At 36.4% G+C, this 21,087-nt stretch overlaps 1 protein-coding gene across 3 annotated transcripts in view; it reads left to right on the top strand.

Annotated features, from left to right (window-relative positions):
- LOC143901883 (putative fatty acyl-CoA reductase CG5065) overlaps nucleotides 1-21,087 on the top strand; it is a 33,597-nt gene that overhangs the window by 9,920 nt on the left and 2,590 nt on the right. For all 3 annotated transcript variants that reach the window (XM_077414515.1, XM_077414517.1, XM_077414516.1), the window contains exons 2-7: nucleotides 13,749-13,991; nucleotides 18,059-18,146; nucleotides 18,249-18,478; nucleotides 18,552-18,800; nucleotides 19,810-20,159; nucleotides 20,336-20,932. In XM_077414515.1, coding sequence (XP_077270641.1) covers nucleotides 18,266-18,478; nucleotides 18,552-18,800; nucleotides 19,810-20,159; nucleotides 20,336-20,932 — 1,409 coding nt within the window. In that variant the 5' untranslated portion in view covers nucleotides 13,749-13,991; nucleotides 18,059-18,146; nucleotides 18,249-18,265. The remainder of the gene's footprint in view (nucleotides 1-13,748; nucleotides 13,992-18,058; nucleotides 18,147-18,248; nucleotides 18,479-18,551; nucleotides 18,801-19,809; nucleotides 20,160-20,335; nucleotides 20,933-21,087) is intronic.

The following is a 21,087-nucleotide window of genomic DNA, read 5'->3' as shown; positions in this document are numbered from 1 at the left end:
TGTCTTTCCAGTCGCGTCTTAGCTACGCTCGGACGCGTTTCGGTGGCCGGTGCCCCGCTGACACACTTCGAGACGCAGCCGGATACTAGGCCGTGCTATTGGCCGTTATTAAACACAAGCTGTCATGCAACTGCGTTTTACCACGTTTCCCGCGATAACCGCGCGTTCACCTCGCAAGGCTTTCATTCGCGAGGAAAATTCGGCTGCGCCGCGCAAATCGCGTGAGCTCCTTATAGAATTAAGGCCCCCGCACAATGAAAAATATAAAGAACAGATATTAGCGATTGGGACTAAGGAATCAGGAATAAAGCTGATGTAGCATTGATACACGGCTTCCGATAGGTTAAAAATCTATTGCCTGTGTTATTCCTTGCTTCCGTTGCCTATATGTTTTTCATTGTGCATCCAGCTTTATTCCTGATTCCTTAGTCTTAATCGCTATACTATCTGTTCCTTATATTGTTCATTGTGCGGGGGCCCTTAGCGTACCATCACCGGATCCCGTTATCGGCGGGTATACGCCGATGTCTTGAGTCGGTTATCAAAGAGCGTGAAGTAAAGTAAATAACATGCGGGCACGATAATTTATCGCGTTTCCTCCCAGTCGGCGTGCGCGAGAATGTTGGGCAAGAAGTCCGCAACACCTGTCTCCAAGCACCTACGTAGCTCGATCGGCGGAAGCCGTAGTTTTTTCTCATCGCGTTGTAGCTGTCAGTGGCAATAATGACCCGGCGTTAAACGGTCTTTACTCATTCGCTTATCGGTTACATCCGTGCATCCCTTAAGCCAGTTGCCAGACTACGCGAATCGCGCTTTGCTATCACAAGATTCTCGAAAGTTCGTCGCTCCCAAACGCGGACCTTCCACCTTCCACGTCGTCTGCAATTCGTAACTCGTTCGCGATTTGTTCGTGACTTATCGTGACAATTCGGGTACTTTTATATTTTTTTAATTGGCCTGTTCGTTTTCGCTGCATTTTTGTACTAGTGCAATAAGTTAGAACGAAAGAAAATATATTTGTTTTAGTCTAACCTATTGCACTAGTTCAGAAGTGCAGCGAAAACGAACAGGCCAATATCTTTAACGAGTGCAAGAACAGGCGATTGTCTGTTCATTTTTGAAAGCGTACGCTAAAATTATATTTATAAATATGAACCAACTGTGCGATGTCCCAATTGACTTTAGTTTAGCGACTTTTCCATGATAACAATACACTGAGAGAAATTTGTTGCTGTATTAGCAAATCATTTGTCACTATAGTGACAACAAACACTTGGTTTGCTGCGAGAACTAATTAATTTAGCAATAGTAGCAAACCTTTTGTTGCAATAGCAAAAGTTTGCTCTAGCAGCAAATCAAATTTTGTTGTCACTTAAATTTCTCTGGGTGCACGTTTTGTATACATAAATTGCGTTACGTAAGGTCGATTACATGAAGAATAAGCAACTATAAGTATAGCAAGAGAATCATTACAAGTCAGTTAATTCCCGCCGTTGGTTTCCGTTAAAAGTTCTCCTGATGGCGAATCGACACGATTCGGTAAGCAATAACGAGCGAACCACTCAAATTCGCGTTGTTCGCGAATTTCATACGAATAGTGGGCTGTGAGTGACGAATCGGTCGATTTCTGACAATTCGCGCCATTTGATTCTGTAAAAAAAAAAATTGTGCCGCTGACGAATCGATACGATTGATAAGTATAAAGGAATGTGAACTTGAATTCGCCGATTTTTTTTTATTGCGCTGTTCGCAAGTCGGCGCGAGCTTGTGGAATTTGAGAATCGTGCACCGATTACATATTATGCGCGACGAAGTTACGAGTGCGTGACGCGCTTGCTCGTTGTTTATCGAGCCATCGGGAAAGGAAGGGCGGAGACACCGGAGAGAGTGATCGCCGAAAAGAAATAAGGCGGAATCTCGGTCGGCCGATCGGTTTCGCGGTCGCGGCTGCGATTGTGACCATGGTCACGATCACGCTCGCGCTCGTCCACGCTTCTCGTCTAACGGGTCTCCGTGTAACGGACCGTCCGGACGCTCGGTTTCTCTCGGTCGCATCGCCTCGATGTCAGGGCAGTGACCTAGAACTGCATCCGCTTCTGTCTATATACGCTCTATCGAAATTATATTATCGTGCCCGACCGTCGGTCCGGGACTCGAGAATCGAGTTTATATTATATCGTTTATCATCTGACGCAAAGATCGCGAAGATCGGGGTGAAAGGTAAATTAGATCGGTCGAAGTTACTTGACTAACAAGAGTTGTAAGTTGACACTAGAGATGTGAGAATCAAGGATTTTTGATGTGTCGAATCGAATCAAATTTTATTACCTCTTTCGAATTCGAATTGAATCAAATCGACACAATTTTATTCGAATTGAAACGAATTAGGAAATGATTTCGAATCGAATAATTTTGAAACAAACACGGAGAAAATTGCTAAGGTTATTACAACAACATTCTCTATGATTGAAAAAGAAATGTATATGTATATGTGAATTCAAGTTATATTGATATTACATTAAATGTAGCTGTTAATATGTGCTCATCTATATGATTCTCATAATCATAGTTCTTACTATAAGTAACATTCGGTTACAATATCCTCATATATGGTTGCCTCAATTAAAGGATTATTGGTACTCTCTTTAAAGTGGTTTGCAGCACAAATAGTATGGTTGAGAGATCAATAAGATATAGTTGCACGGTACTCTCTAAATCTGAATCAGTGACTATTCACTGATTTAAATTTAGAGAGTACAGAACTGATTGTGAAAGTTCAGTTCAATCGCAGAGCCACTTTCAGAGTATTATAGTTTCCATAACTCTTTTGTATTGATAAGCGAAAAATAACATTAGTATTCTGTTGTAGCAACCCTAACTTTTTCTCCGTGAATCGTTGAAATATAATTTTAATTAACAATATATAATTATTATTACACACAGAAAAATATTATTCTATATACAGCCAAGCAAAGCAATTAATTATTTTATTTGTTTTATTTAATTTCTTAAAAATGTGGAACTTGATTTTTTCTTTAAAATAAAAGTTGTAGATCTCGTTGAGACGTTTTCAAAACACTATAATAAAGTTCTTTTTTTTCTCGTTAAGAATTTTTTGAGATATTTAAAATTTTATCATAATATTTTTAATTATATAAAATATGAATATAAATATCTCGTAAAGTATTCACTTTTCGATGACTTTACCGTCATACTTTTATACGTAAAATAATGAAAGGAATCGATTGTTGTAAAAAAAAAACAAAAAAATATTTAAGGTGGTCTTTTCGCGGACCCAGCTAGTCAAGTAACAGTCCGTCATGAGGTAATTGAAAACAAACATTACACACAGCATTCCAATAATTATAATAATATAACATGATTTTACACGCACGATTTAATCGTATTTAATTATTTACTAATTAAAAAAATATCACAATAGTAGTGCGGTTGGACTCGATTTAGGTTAGGTCAGGCATGACAGTACGAGTAAAGCAATATGCGCGTGGATCCACTACTTATTTAACCTCATATATCAGAGCAAAACATTCGGCAAGCCCTTATTTTCAAGGTATGTACGAAATCCGGAAACTTCAGGGAATATTTTAAGACATGAATAATGTATTCATCTGATCGCTAAGTACATGTATTATTCGTTGAAAATCTCGGCCGTGGCGATTTGCATCATTCTATCTTTCTCGTTCATTAGATGTAAACAAGGATTTCTTGACAATGGCACGCTCCGCGAACGCACATTTAGAATGACTTATTTCTTGTAAAGTGTCGGTAACCTCACTTGATTTTTCGTACAGATGTCCCTTATTACTGTATATTTAACATATATCAAATTTAGGTACTTATCTAATACTTGTTCTCACGAAAGGACCACCTTAAACAAATTTGATTACATTTTATAGACGCATTTAAAGATGTATGTCAGATAGCTATATGTAGTATAATGTTGTTTTCTTGATTAAACAGTGTAGAGCTAATCTCAGAAATTATTCATAAACAACATGGTATCATTGGGACAGAAAAAGCGTAAAAATCGCAATTTTGTCCCAATTTTTGTACTTGATATTGTTTAAATAAATTATTAAAAAATTGAAAAACAAATATAACCAGAAAATCTTAAAAAACCATAATTGCAATTCTCGATGTCATAGAAGTGTACCATAAAAATTTCATTCATTTTTACCGTACATGAGCAGAGATACATATTATGATATTTACATGGGAAGTATATCTATATATATACAATTTCTGTAACTTTTAAAGCAAGTATCTTAGAAACGGGTCGGACAATCGATTGCAAATTTAACACAGGTTTTTGGGATATATAAGTGCACAATCTCTGTAAATTTCAGCTTTATCCTGTTATTTTGACATAAGTGACACGCATCTTTAATTTTGCAAAATTGTAAATGTAATAATTAATATTATTATTCGCTTTCTTTTATTATTCTACGTATTATTTTATATATACGTATTGCGCGGCGTTACGTTTGATTTTTTTTTACACGTTTAGCAAAACTACAACCACGCGTATCGACAATCAAACAGATACCGTAGGAATAGCTCCTCGGGGAGCTGAGATTCTCAAACCGAAAGTTTCCATGCATCCCGTCCATAATCGCCACGCGTGTACAAAGTAGGGGAGACTGGGGCTGGTTGTAACAGGGGTAAAATGATAGTTATAAAAAGTAGGTTCGTGAAACCATCTAACAAACGCTAGATAGCGATAAACGCATTTTTAAGCTAAATAATCATCATGCATTTCACAATCGTTAGTGTTTCTTATAGCGTTTTTCATTGGCAGAACCAGTGCACATTAAAGCAGTCGTACACAAATCTACGTAAAATGTATATGTTTAATATAAACGGGTTTATTCACGAAATCCTCAATATTTTTTATTGTACTAATTGATAAAATATGTATTAGGAATTTTATCAGTCGAAATATTTGCATTTTACTTTAAATATTAGAGATTAAATCAGTGTACAACGGCTTTAATGTGCACTGAGTGCGCACCAGTTCTACCAATGAAAAACTATATTAGACGTGGTTTCACGAATCTACTTTTTATAGCTATATCATTTTACCCCTGTAACAACCAACCGCAGTCTTCTTCCCTACACAGGCGCCCGCCGGAAGGTTATGCAACGCGCTATTGATGTGTTAAAAATCGGGAAATTTGACGAGGCAAGCAATCGCTGTGGGAAAGAGAAGGCATAAACCTGCGAGCTCTTCATTGCTGTAGAACCGCGACAGGCATTACTGTAAAATTCTAGCCGGCGGAGCGCGGGCGGTTCACGCAGGCACGTATAGCGACTATTAAAAATGATTTATCGCACATGATTTATCGTGCGAGACATGTTATATAGCTGCAGTTCGATTCACATGAAAGGCGCCTTTTAATTGTAATGTCATTGGATGATTGAATATTCCCACGAAACGCAAATGAGTTTTAAAGGAAAAAAGAAGGAACGTTTTCTCGCTTCGGTTACGTAATCATCCCGTTCGATAGCAACATTCATACAACATTCATAGAACGGGTACAAATATCAGTTTGCGACATTTGTATCTCAAAAAACTAGAATTTTTCAAAAATTATTTGAAATGCACCTACCGTGACAGAACGACGTCGAGGTCTCCACTTTCTCCGGTTAGTATCGCGTAAACGTATGTAACGGACTACCGCGAGCATTTCGGTAATAATTATTTAAATTAATTAAAATCATAAAATTTTATTAAGGGCTCAACGGATTAAAAATCAAATAAAGGTAATAGGCTACAAGCCAAAAGCTAGGTTTACAATTTAATGTTAAGATTTGTGTTGATTACAATTGAAATAGATCTTAGGTTCAATGAATAAATAAATTAAAAAAGCAAAATATAATTAGTTCGCAGACAACATTTGCAAGCGACAATATACATATAGTTATCTGCGAACTAATAACATTTTGCTTTTTTAATTTATTTGTACTGAAGGTGACCTAATTAAGAATCGAAACGTCTGTTTCAATTGTACACACAATACAAGTTTTACTTAACGTTAAATTGTAGCACCAAAAGCTAGTCCGACTCGCAGCTCTTATTACCTTTGTTTGAATTACCTAAATTCTTTCTGCATACGAAAAAACGTTAGCGAGCTAACTTTTATTTTCCGATTATTCTTTCTAGCTAAAATACACAATAGGTTTTTTAAAATATATAACAGCTTTTTTCTATTAAAGATTTATTTCTACTTGGAGCCATGTTCTGATATTAATACTCTTTGTAGGTAGATTATACAATAGCTTTTTCTCAAAGATTTAAATTTAAAATATGAAATAGCGATTTCCGAATTCGGGGAGTCAGGATGCTTCTCGCTTCGTTCTTTTGACGAGGCCACTTTAAATATGATATAGATGCACTGAGAGAAAAGTATTTGGTATTTGCGACTATAATTGCATAGTAAAATAATTATGGTTACAATTCTTATTTTTTTAGGTAATTACATATTTTAGGGGAGGCACCTCCGATGACCTTGACCTTGACATATGTTGTCAAGGTCACCCTCCTGAGTGACCTTCAGAAGGTTTTAACCGTCGCTCGTTTTTTATTAAAAAGTTATAAACTCTCTCAGTATATAGAGATCCTGTGTTTAATAATTATAAAATCAAATTAGTCGTCACACGAGATGGATGCAAGTGCCGGTTTTTTTCGTAACTTATTGAAATCAAGATAGTTCTGCGATGTAATAGTTTTTTGTATTTGATGAAAAGAATGTTAATTGCACCACCGGTTGCCCAGGTAAATCCGACAACCGAGGCTATACGGTTTCTTTCACGAACATTTGCCATGAAAAAAGTACGAATTTATGATTCGTTTGGTTGGCCAAATTTATCGTCATATATGTAGGCGAAATTAATGAGCGAAAAAAATAGCCTTTCACAATTTTCGTATAATGAAAATTCGTCGGCTTGACTCGGGCTATTATCGTAACGATTGATTTACTTCTTCAATTTCGTCGCCGTGGTCGCATCTTCTCGAAGGTCGCTTGATCTCGCACGTCACGTTGCGCGAATCATAGGAAAACTTTATTTTCTCTCACGTTTTGTTTTCGAGTCACGATCGTTCCGTATATATACACAGCGTATCCAGCCGCGGCAGCCGCGTTCGAGCCGTTGCGACGGTTACGTAAATTCAAGTCGCATTGTGAACTCACGCACGCCAGCAAGTCACCCACAATTATCCGCACGTAGTGCGACACGCGCGACGTCGACCGCGAGAAAGAAGATCGCGGGATCTCGGACGGTGACACATCCACCGCCATTTTCGACCGGAATTGTCGTAATTTCTCACGACGATTCCTCACGTCGTCGAGCCGACGCCGACGGGTCGAGCTTTCACGAATCTCCACTCTCTCAGCAGTCCCAGCCGAGTCTTCGCCCTTCTGTCCACGACGCGAGCGTTACGCGGAAGGGGGAGAAAAATACGGCTATATCGAGCGATGGGTGCAAACAGTAACGTTACACCGTAAAGATAACATCACGTCACGTCGCGTCACGTCGCGTCACGTCGCGTCACATCGATATTACGCGAGATGTGAGATAATGAATATTTTGCCGTCCGACCCGTCCAGACTTTCCAGAGGGCAAGTACCTATACGTTTCGGGCGACTCGGGACTGCACCGTCGGCATTCGATTCTTCAAGGTCAACGATCCGATTTTGCCCTACGTTTCGCACTCGTTCCTTTCCTTTCAAAGCCTCCTATAAAGCCCGAATAACCTTCTTACGGTACGTTCGCTCTCGCAAATCGGTTGGTAAGGCGCGCGCTCGTACGCCCTTTCGTGACGGACGATTATCGATCTCCTATATATCTGTCTCCTCTCTTATTACATCGCTTTAGAACGACCGCGTGTGTATCCGGCAAAAGCTTGGCATTACAACGTCTACGTAAAACGCGTATGTTGATAAATAATTAGAATCGTTCCTTCGTTCTTTTGTACAATATGATATTGAATAAGTGATCCCGTCTTTCTGCATTTTTTGAAAGTAGCGGTATACGAATAGAATGTCTAAAAAATAAATTACAAAGTATGATAATGTACTTTGTAGCGATACATTGCACTGTTTCGCAAGATTGTTGATTGTCTGATTAGATCAAACTCGGATTGCTGATTTCCTAGACATAAGTTCCCAAGGGCGGCAAGCAATTGACAAAAAAAAATTGTGTAGCATGACGTTATGACATCAAAAATTATATTAAAATATAGTAAATAAACATATCAATGCAACATATAAATATAATATCATATGATATTTATTTTTGTTTATCGATATAGAATATCTTTAAAACTAAAATTATAATAACGAAATAATTATTATAGTTCTTGCACAATACTTGTTTTTGCACAACTCTGCAAATTATTTAAATGTAAAATTGATATCTATTAATTTTATTTTTAAGAACTGTAAATAAAAGTTGATTCTTTAAGCTTGTGATGACTTAAAAATGAATTAGAAAAATCCGAAAAAATTACCAAAATTTTCTGACAGAATTATTCTTAAAAAATCATTTACGAGGCAAGTGATTCGAGTAAATAAATTACATCTTCTTGAAAATTGTATATATTATGCATTTATCTGTCTCAACTAAAACTTGTAACTTAAAAATAAATTAGGAAAATCCACAAAAATTATGAAAATTTTCTGGCGGACTAATTTAAAAAAAAATCATTTATGAGGCGAGTGATTAGCCCCGCGAGTAAATAAATTATATCTTCTTAAAAATTGTACATATTATGCAATTATTTATCAACTAAAAACTTATAACTTAAAATAAAAATTAGAAAACCTATTTTATGCATTAGGCATAGATCAAAGCAAGATCATTAATAATCGCAAAGTATCTCGTAAAATATGTTTGTTTTTCGTAATATACTTTGTCGATGTCGCAACGGGAGAAGAATATGCCGATTAAACGCTTTTAGTCAGAGATGTAGAAAATAAATTACATGTTGAGAATCTCCTTTTAAATTTCTATACTGATTTAATTTTATAGTCAGAGAAACCCACTTTGCTAATCTAATTATTCTACGCATAAAAATGTTAAAGTAAGATTATTGAGGAACGATCGTAAATACCTCGTAAAATGTTTGTTTCTCGGCGTGATATCTGTGTCACAGCGTTATAAAAGAAAATAAACTGTGCGCAAGAATACTCCGACTAAACATTTGCGTTAAAGATGTGAGAAAGAAAATAATGCGCCAAGAATTTCTGTTTTTATATTTTCATGTGTTGAATTAATTACTTAATTAAATTAATATAGTAATTTAAGAAATTAATTAATTACAGTATTAACCTTACATCTCATTAATCTATATGCATTATAGTCCGGGAGCCCACCGCAAAAATTTGGGTCGATTGCTTTTATGACAAATTTTTACTCGAAACAGTGGGTAATGTACCGCACAATACTAATTGCTTGTCAGCCAAAGTCGTACCCCCTGCTTTATATCTTATAACAAATTGTTAACAAATGAAATTGTGCGAGGTACTTCACTTATTGCTTTTATGAAAATTTTCTGTTTCAATAGATAGGGGGCATTAAAATGGACCTTCCAATACCTGGCTGCCACCCCTCATCCCCTGCTTTAAGGGTGGCTGCCAATGTCCAATATGACAATATTGATTAACTAACCTATCACTTTTATGGACGAATGACATATCGTTGGAAAGCTCGTCAAATTTCCTTCAAAATAATACCCGGTTGCCGCACCTTCGCCCCTGTGGAGGTAAGGCTGCCGAGGTTTTAACTCGCTGCGCGAGTCCATTCGAAAACGCAGTTTGAAATGCGCGCTCTAGACAAGGACAGAGCGATGTGTTCCCATTTGTTCTCCAATTGTTATTATTCTCCTGAATGTCACATTGTTACAATGGCAGAGTAGGTAAGAATTTGTGTTGTTTATATATTTTTCGACATTCATTGAGTGTAGTAGGCAAAATGTATAATCTTATTATCGAGTCGAGTTTCAAGTCTGTTTTTAATATTTTATGGAGTGTAAGGAAAGCGTAATTAGAATTTTCGAAAAGTTGTACTATTGAGTCGCATCTGTGTAATCATTTACGTAAATATGAATAACACAGTTATTGATCTGTAATTATCATAAGTAAAAGATCCTAAAATTTAGTTGTAGGCAAAGGATAGATGTCATGTTTAACTGATTAGACATATTTATACTCACTTTGCCGTATGATTCTTAAGTGAGGGGTTACTTCAGCAAAGTTTTCGTGGAGGTGAAGAAATAAAGGTTTTTCGTAGTTTACTAATGTATTTATTTATATGTTACAAAATTATATTGAGAAAAAGTATTAATTAACAATATGCTGTGTTGCAATAGGCATGTGAAACTTGAATGAAAAAAACAGCAATAACAGACATTTGCAAGAAAATGGAAAATTATTCATCGTAAAATTCGTCAGAGGACTCATCTCCCGAAAAATGTACATCAAAATCAAGGTCGTCGGTTGTTTCCTTTTCTACAATTTCGTTAGTATCGTTCATCATTTCCTCTGAACTTGAATCATTTCTGGCATCTTCCTGCAAAATTTCAGTTATTGTCGAAGGTAAAGCGTCCCCAATGAACCACGTCGGTTTCAAACTAGTGTTGTCGCCAGAATGCTCTACAAACCATCCACAATCTTCAGCACGTAATTTGACGCAACGAGATTCAGTGGCATTGCGCAACATTGAATTGATGTAGATGGTTCGCAACATTTTTTGTTTAAGAGACTTCCAACAAGGCGGATAATAAGATTCGATTCAAAACCCTTTATCGTTCGCGACTAAAGTAATGAGTCTTCTGACGAATTTTACGATGAATAATTTTCCATTTTCTTGCAAATGTCTGTTATTGCTGGTTTTTTCATTCAAGTTTCACATAGCTATTGCAACACAGCATATTGTTAATTAATACTTCTTCTCAATATGGTTTTGTAACATATAAATAAATACATTAGTAAACTACGAAAAACCTTTATTTCTTCATCTCCACGAAAGCTTTGCTGAAGTAACCCTTCACTTAAGAATCATACGGCAAAGTGAGTATAAATATGTCTAATCAGTTAAACATGACATCTATCCTTTGCCTACAACTAAATTTTAGGATCTTTTACTTATGATAATTACATATCAATAACTGTGTTATTCATATTTACGTAAATGATTACACAGATGCGACTCGATAGTACAACTTTTCGAAAATTCTAATTACGCTTTCCTTACACTCCAGAAAAGATTAAAAACAGACTTGAAACTCGACTCGATAATAAGATTATACATTTTGCCTACTACACTCAATGAATGTCGAAAAATATATAAACAACACAAATTCTTACCTACTCTGCCATTGTAACAATGTGACATTCAGGAGAATAATAACAATTGGAGAACAAATTGGGAACACATCGCTCTGTCCTTGTCTAGAGCGCGCATTTTAAACTGCGTTTTCGAATGGACTCGCGCAGCGAGTTAAAACCTCGGCAGCCTTACCTCCACAGGGGCGAAGGTGCGGCAGCCGGGTATTATTTTGAAGGAAATTTGACGAGCTTTCCAACGATATGTCATTCGTCCATAAAAGTGATAGGTGTAGGTTAGTTAATCAATATTGTCATATTGGACATCGGTAGCCACCCTTAAAGCAGGGGATGAGGGGTGGCAGCCGGGTATTGGAAGGTCCATTTTATTGCCCCCTATCTATTGAAATAGAAAATTTTCATAAAAGCAATGAGTGAAGTACCTTGCATAATTTCATTTGTTAACAATTTGTTATAAGATATAAAGCAGGGGGTACGACTTTGGCTGACAAGCAATTAGTATTGTGTGGTACATTACCCACTGTTTCGAGTAAAAATTTGACATAAAAGCGATCGACCCAAATTTTTGCGGTAGGCTCCCGGACTATTAAGGGATTAAAGATCACTGAAAAACGATATACGGATGTCGCAGAATATCTCTAGTAGTAAAACATTTGTTTTCCGTAGTAGGTACCCGTGTCGCAGCGTTAAGCCGGTTCTACAATCAGTCGTATGTCGAGGTCGGATGTCGGAACGCAACCGATGGTCCAATGAGATAATTTTTTTTTTTGAAAACGAGTTTTTTTTATTGGACCATCGACTGCGTTCTGACATCCGACTCTGACATACGACTCTGATTGTAGAACCGGCCTTAAGGACCGTCTACAATAGCCATAAGAATATGCAGTAAGACACAAGCATGCAGTAAGCTATTGACCAACCGCACAGTCGATTATTCTCGAATTGTAAAAATCCCATTAATCATGCAGTTAGGTTACTGCATACTACGACTTACTTTTTTTAAATTTCTATGCTGAATTAATTAATTAATTACTGTATTAACTCTACATAACTTGCGCTGCTAATTTTATTATTCTATGCATAAAGCTTATTAACAATTATTGAAAAGTGAAGCGGATATCGCAGAATATCTCGTAAAATATTTGTTTTATATCTTATTGCAACGTGAGAAGGAAAGGGGACTGTGTACAAGAGTATTTCGACATTTTCGACTAATATTTACCTCAAAAATTAAAAAAAAATGATGTGCCAAGAAGCTTCCTTTTTAAAATTCCTATATTAATTTATATATTTATTTTATAGTAAAAAAACTTGCGCTGCTGCGCTAAAAAATCTCATTATTCATATAAAGATATTAAAATAAGATCGTTGAAAAGGTAGGCGTCTCGCTACGTGCTAGTCATGTGACTGTTTGTAGGTTTTTACGTTCAGAAATATATTTCAGGCAATTTTTGCTAAGGGAAAAAAAATTTTATGAATTATGGTGTAAAATTTCATACGTGACAAAGTATGTTACTTTTTCCAAATTATGTGATTTTTTTCATTTGACTCCGTTTTGATCAGCTGATCATGCGAGTCGTCGAGAAAGGTTACAAGTAAGAAAAATACTTTTCGATTGAATTTTGACAATTACTGAGAAAGGGTTTCAAAACGCATGACAGGGGTGTCAATCACTATCTAATTCGGCTAAGAAAGACGAGTCCCATAACCTGAAACTACAGTGATTAGCCAGCGGCGTTGCCAAGTCTTCCCAACCTCACCTCGACCAAAAAATGTCTGCTCGATTACCGCATTTTCACTAAAATAAACTAAAAAATTAGCAGCGATATCTCCGGTAAACTATATATTTTATGGTTGCATCGGATTCTTCGAAATCTAATGTACAAAAAGCAATGTTTTTTCTCACTTCATCTAATCGAAAAATGCGAAAATATGTGATTGAAACCGTGATAGAGCCTTCTTTTTCTGGCCGTCTGTATGAAGTAATGCAAAATTTGTGATTTTCGAGATCGATTTTCTAGAGTAAATAGTCGGTAAGGAGCCACAGAAAAAATCGACTGCAAAGCTGATCATATAATTTGATATAAAATCCGAAATTGAAAACTTTATCTAATACATGCCCTGACGAGACGACTACCTTAATTACGTACAAAAGACACACATAATTGCATTAACCAATGCGTGCGCATATAGGGTAAACTCGGGTAAGATGGCCATACAGGAAAGATGGCCAACCCATGTTCATTCGATGTTTCATGGCGAGCTAGATTGAAAGAAAACATAGGTTGGCCATCTTTTCTGTATGGCCATCTTACCCGAGTTTACCCTACAATTCCAGAATCTCACAATCAGAAAAAGATCTCGCTTATTTTCTGTACACAGAAACGAGTCCTTACCTGCAAGGGACGCGACATGAATTCGACGGATGTTGGATCTGATCGCAAGCCGCTTGAACTATCACGGTACAACGTATACGTGTGCGAAAAAGAGACGTCGCACCGTTCGCAGGTGCCGCATCCCTTTCTTTGAGGGTCGTCCTCGCCGCTCCGTCGTTTTTTCACAAGAGTCGGATAAATAGAAACGATCACCAGAGAAGAATCGGCCAAGTCACTCCGAATAGAACAGGTAAAGTACGTTAATTTATAAGTAAAATGCTTCAGAGTGTTTCGCCGCTTCTATTCCGCGCATTCTAAGATTCTCCTTTCTTACGCGATCTGATATCCTGGCCGTTCTAGATCGTGGGGAATAAAACTGAGAGAGGACATGTCAGATACAATCGGTCGACTTGCGAGATTATAATAATTCTTAAAAACTTCTTTTTCGAATCGATTAAAGGTAAAGAGGCAGTAAGAGCCGGGGCGGTAAATAGGGCGCAAGTTATATATATTTCTTATCGTCAATACATAAAAAATTCGCGAACGTTTCGACCATTTTTTGTGGTCATCTTCAGCGCAATAAATTAGAAACGTGTAAATTAGAAACTCTATTTTTTTTTCGAAAATAAAAACATGTGAGAACATAAGGAAACAAGCTTTCCCTTATAATTACGCGCTATATATTGAGTTTAAGTTTTATTAATTCCTCATTTTATCCTTTAAATGTTGAATTTAGAATCTTTGAAATAAATTATTGAATATGTTACGTTATTCTTTCTTACACTAATTAATTTCGTCCTTTATTTTACCCTCTCGCAAGATCTATCCAATCCTATTCTTGTGAGAGAAAATATTTAAGTGCACCGATTTTTATAAGCTTTAGATGTGCTGTGAAGTATTATAGGTAAAAAAAGTCATATTTTTTCATAACTGCTTTTTTGCAAGGAGATGAAGCATTCTCTTCAAAAAGATCGATTCTTATTATTATTCTAACAAGAGAGTCAAGAGGCGTGTTATATCTGTCTGGAACCGATTTGATCTCTTTTGAAACATGTTCTTAAAAATCTGAGACACATATATTTTTTGCCCGTTTGAGGTTTAAGGAGTATAATAACTCTTCAAAGGTAACGCTTACACTAGATTTTAAGCAATTATACCGTCGAAACGGTGAGATGTATAAAAAAAATTTTTGGCAAAACTTTTATGTCTTTTTCATAAATGTTTAGTCAGATTTTTAATTTTAATGAAAAATGCTATTCAGCAATGATTTGTATATTTTATTTTGGTTATTTTAATATTCTGTTTCGGTTACTGGCGTTTCTATATTAAATATATTAAATGTATTGATAATTGATACCGAGATAAGAAAAGTATAACAATGATTAGATAAGTAAATATTCGAATGATTGATTTAGTGATATTAAGTCAGGTACCTTATTGATATGTGAGTTATGTTAAAAAGAGATTATTTATTCCTTGTATATCAGAATTAGTGGCATTTCAAGAATTTTTCAAAATAACATTAAGTGTACTTTTAAAATAAGTATAACACTTTTAATCCTTTAAATGCGCAATTTTTCGTAGCATTCTGAGTATTTTTTTAAATATTTTTCCCTTTCTGGACATTCAATCAGAAGGGAAAGAAGGGCCAAAAGAGTCAGAGATAGCCTCTTACAGATATATAAAGCCGCACGTTTTCAGTTTGAACTTTATAAGAGAGAATATACGGAGCATCGAAAAGTCGTTTTGCACATACGTAAAGCTGCGCACTTAAGATAAGTATAAGTTTAAGTACTTTTCGTGTGCTTTACGTAAGTAGATACAGCATATGTATACTTTTATGTAGCAGGCTTACGTTCACAGTCAGTAAAACTTCGTTACAATTATATCTGATGTTAATTTTATTAAACTGCTTTTACCCGTTACAATAGAAAGTAAAATTTTCATGTTTATATTATCTTTGTAAATGTGATTAGATATCAATCCACTGACGTAATTAGATTATCGGTATCGATAAGTTCAATATTATTATCGGTATCGATAAGTTCAATATCTGATAGGAACAGCAGTAACCGAAGTACAACTCTAAAATTAAAGAAAAACACATACAAAATTTATTTATGGATAATATTAGACATGTTTGTTGTAAGGGAATGTTGTTGAAACATTAAGAGATTTAAACGCAATGTTTCCAGAAATATGTAATACTTTTTTAAATATTTTATTTTCTCTTTGATTTAAAAAACTTCAACCTCCCCGTGGTGCACATCAGGTTACCGGCAAAATGCCGGCAGTATCGTGCTAAAATCGTAAAAAAACAGGATTTACTTTAAATTGCGATATCTCGTTAAATAATCGGCGTAGGACAAAGTTTTTTTTTATTTGAAAGGGCAAAGTCCGTACTTTGAGATGGTATTAATGATTATGTTCACCAATTTTTTTGTTAGGCGGTGGAAGACTGCAAATTTCAAGATTTTAGATATCTTAAATACGTCCTTATTCAAAGCTGACCACACCATTGCGTATTAACCTGAGTGATAATTGAACAAAAGCACCTTATAGTAGAGAGTTTGCCCTGTAAAACCTTTTTTTGAACTTCTTTTATGTTAATTATTCGCTGAGTAATTACAGTTTAAAAATCGGCAAAAATTTACGGAAAAGTGATCTTTTAATTTTTTTGAGCAGTGTATATACTTATCTTTATACGAGGTTTACGCGAATATTTGTTAAATAGCGAGTATTTGTAAAATCAGATTTTTATTGCGATATTTTAATATATTATTCTATTCGTACATCAGATTTTAAATACATTTATCTTCAAAAAAATGATAGGTAATTATTGCAGGATCTGTGAAGTTGGCACGACATTCTACGAATTTCAAAAAAATTATAAAAGTTCTGGTAGCACTTTTCATAGTTCTACAGTTCTTGATAAAAATTAAAAAGAGTTCCGTATTCCTTATATTAAAAAATTGAAATTGAAATAATGTCGTGCTAACTTCGCGAATCTAGCACGACACTTCACCTCTAAAGTACCAAAATGCGTTGAATATTATAATATTTCACAAGAGTTCCCGATAGTTCTAATCAAATTCCACACATATATACAATTTTAGATCAATATTCCACCAATTAACATTTTTAAACAATTATGATGTCCGCGCCCAGCGTGATGCTTAATGACAAGTGTCGTGCTGAAGATTTTCCGCAGTTTAACGATTATTTTTGACAGTTCTAAAAGAGTTCTGTGCCTTAGAATTAGTCGTAAAGAAAGTTCCGGTGATTAACAATTTTTTAAACAATTTTAACAGTTACGTCCAGCACGACACAAAAAATTGTTTAAAAAATTGTTAATTACCGAAACTTTCTTTACAACTAATTCTAAGGCACAGAACTCTTTTAGAATTGTCAAAAATAATCGTTAAACTGCGTAAAATCTTCAACACGACACTTGTCATTAAGCGTTGTACTGGGCGTGGATTACAAAAATTGTTTAAAAAAATAGCTAATCACCGGAACTGTTTGTAAAAATAATTCTAAATCATAGAACTCCGCTAAAACTACCGAGAACTCTCTTCAGAACTGCGGAAAATCATCAGCACGACACATATTCACTAAGCGTCGTGCTAGACGTAACTGTTAAAATTGTTTTAAAAATAGTAAACAGTCGGAACTGTTTGTAAAAATAATTCTAAATCATAGAACTCTGCTAGAACTACCGAGAACTCCCTTCAGAACTGCGGAAAATCATCAGCGCGACACATATTCACTAAGTGTCGTGCTGGACGTAACTGTTAAAATTGTTTAAAAATTGTTAATCACCGGAACTTTCTTTACAACTAATTCTAACAGAACTCTTTTAGAACTGTCCAAAATAATCGTTAAACCGCGGAAAATCTTCAGCACGACACTTGTCATTAAGCGTCACGCTGGGCGCGGACATCATAATTGTTTAAAAATGTTAATTGGTGGAATATCGATCTAAAATTGTATATATGTGTGGAATTTGATTAGAACTATCGGGAACTCTTGTGAAATATTATAATATTCAACGAATTTTGGTAATTTAGAGGAGAAGTGTCGTGCTAGATTCGCGAAGTTAGCACGACATTATTTCAATTTCGATTTTTTAATATAAGGAATGCGGAACTCTTTTTAATTTTTATCAGGAACTGTAGAACTATGAAAAGTGCTACCAGAACTTTTATAATTTTTTTGAAATTCGTAGAATGTCGTGCCAACTTCACAGATCCACTATTGCAATGAATTTTCAATGCCAAATAATCTAACATTCGTGATTTTATGTAAAAAATGTAGAAACGTGGGCGACTCTTATCGCGGAAACGGAGGTGTAAAGTACTTTCTGCCTGAAAGTAATATTCAAGGATTTAACGAAATAATTCAGGTAGGATACTCGCCACAATAATTATTATAGATAAATTAATGAATAACTATATATTATTAAGTACTTTTGTCTTTTTCTCTAATCCCTGATATTTTTTTAAAGGACGCGTAATAATTGATATGGCCACGATGGCTGGCAGTGAGTATACATCCGTAAAGGATTTTTACAGAGACAGATCGATTTTCATAACCGGAGCTACAGGTTTCATGGGCAAGGTTCTTGTCGAGAAGCTACTGAGATCGTGTCCGGACCTCAAAAACATTTACCTTCTAATGAGACCTAAAAAGGCCCAGAATGTACAAGAGAGGTTGCAGGAACTTTTAAACGGGCCGGTAATAATATCACCTTTCTCCTGTTATTTCAATCGCTATTTCAAAAAATTTTAAGTTATAGTACTTTTCGCAGCTTTTTGAGAAACTACGGCGGGATTCACCTGGCGAGCTTACCAAGATCATACCCGTGGCTGGCGATATTACGGAACCGGAGTTGGGCATCTCGATGGACGATCAAAATATGTTAATACGATCCGTATCGATCGTCTTTCATTCAGCGGCAACCGTAAAATTCGACGAGGCTCTGAAGCTTTCGGTTACCATAAATATGTTGGGCACCAAAAGATTGGTCCAATTATGTAACCGCATGCACAATGTGGAGGTAAGAGTGGGATTCTTTCTTTTCGAATTGCTCAATTTAAACTATGTAACCGCCGCGTCGAGCCGGATTGACTTGCAGCCATAAATCGAATTCGTGTAAATCAAAGACAAATTTGTCTGTAGTAATCTCATTTTTTTTACGAATGTGCTCTTTACGAAAGATTACAGTGTCTTTTGTCTACGGAGGGTTTACATCTCTACCTCATCTCGAAAGATACACCCTCGAGGCATATCCTCTCGAGAATCTTTTGAACGCTTCGTTTCATTTGCTCGTGATGTACGACATCGATTTTTAATTAATCGACAACTAGTCTGTCCAAGTTTCTGCTTAAATACATTCGATTTGTGTCAACAAATTCCGAAAGGTAAATAGAGCCGGCTTATATACGAGTGTATTTGTACTCTGCACTCTAATTGTATCGCGCGATTCTATCGTGAATCACTCACCGTCTATCGTTTAACAATTCCATTTGTTTGTTTGTTCACGACAACCATAAATTAGTCGCGGATTAGCGCGAATAAAACGTATAGTGTAAGAGGAAAAAAAAGTGTCAAGTGATATTACACGGAAGTTTCAAAAGATATTTTGTAACAAGTAAATTAGTAAATGAACATTTTATTGTCATTTTGTGCACACGCATTTTATATCGCGAAATAATAAACCGCGAAAATTCTCACGCGATTCGCAGATAATTGTCTCTGATAAATTGTACGATCTCTTTTATGTGACAATCAAGGAGCAGAGAACTTGTACAACTTGATGGCACTGCACGCTATTGATCATCAAACAGTGATATTTATTTTTCTCTTATGTCTTTTTTTTTTGTTCTTTTTTTTTTCCTTTTTTGAGGTATACTTTACTTAGAATTTTCTTCGTCAACGTTTTTACGGATTATCGTCATTACAAGCGCACGTTCGATTGACACGAGGCAAAAGAATGGACGTACGCATTTCGTATTTTTAACAATTTATAGCTGCTATATGTGATAAATGCAAATGTTTGATCGCAGGCGTTTATTCACGTGTCAACGGCATATTGTAATTGCGATCGGACCGATGTCGCCGAGGAGATTTATCCGGTGGGACGGGAACCTGATCAGGTGATCGCTCTGACGGAATGGATGGACGACAAAATGTTTGAGGAACTCACGCCAAATCTAATCGCCAGTCGACCAAACACATATACATTTACCAAAGCACTGGCCGAGCGAATGCTCCAGCGGGAAAGGGGTTCTTTACCGGTGGCGATTGTCAGGCCATCGATCGTGCTGTCGTCGTACAGAGAACCGGTCGCCGGTTGGGTGGACAATTGCAACGGCCCTACGGGGATTATCGCCGCCGCTGGGAAAGGCTTCTTCAGGTGAGATGACAACGGGCGGCCATAATTAGCGATCGCTAGTATCGGTATTATAATATAATTAGAATGAATACTTGACGTCTCTCGGTATTGTTACTTCAATATCGCTCACAATCTTCGTAAGTCATTATTCTCGTGCGAATAAATCTTTCTTACAAATCGCGATCTCTTGCTTGCAGAACTATGCTATGCCACGAGGACAAAGTGGCGGATCTGGTGCCCGTCGACATTGTGATCAACCTAATGATTTGCGCGGCATGGAGGACCGCCACGCAACGCACCGACACCATCCCGATCTACAATTGTTGCACCGGCCAGCAAAATCCTATAACTTGGAAGCAGTTCGTCGACCTGTCGTTTAAATATTGCCGGCTACACCCGATGGACAATGTGCTCTGGTATCCGGACGGTCGTTGCCATAGCTCCGCCATGATAAACAAATTGTGCGTGACATTTCAGCACACACTACCTGCGTATATCTTAGACACTCTCGCACGGCTCAAGCGCTCGCGGCCTATAATGGTCCGCCTGCAGACGAAACTTTCCAAAGCCGCCAAGTGTTTGGAGTACTTCAGTACGAAACAGTGGAATTTTAGAGACGACAACGTGCGACGACTGGGTGAGCAACTCAGTCCGGAAGATCGAGAAACATTCATGTTCGATGTTAGGCAAATCGACTGGCCATCGTACTTGGAGCATTACATTCTGGGAATACGACAGTTTATCCTGAAAGAGAGTCCGGACACACTGCCAGCTGCTCGTTCATACATCACAAAGTAAGACATATTTTTTGCTTTTCAGCAATCGTTTTGTTACAGCGCGGTAATCCTTTGTAGAACTCTTTCCTGGTGTCTGTTTGGAAATCAGAATATTAAAGAAAGATTCTTCAATCATTTGCAACATTTGTCAATGTTTTCACTATAGAACTTAT

Source organism: Temnothorax americanus, unplaced genomic scaffold (genome assembly GCF_048541705.1).
Source record: "Temnothorax americanus isolate GAGA-0224 unplaced genomic scaffold, ASM4854170v1 Scaffold37, whole genome shotgun sequence".
NCBI classification, from domain to species: domain Eukaryota; kingdom Metazoa; phylum Arthropoda; class Insecta; order Hymenoptera; family Formicidae; genus Temnothorax; species Temnothorax americanus.
Note: the sequence above shows the minus strand (reverse complement) of the source record. Positions and strands in the feature narration are given on the sequence as shown.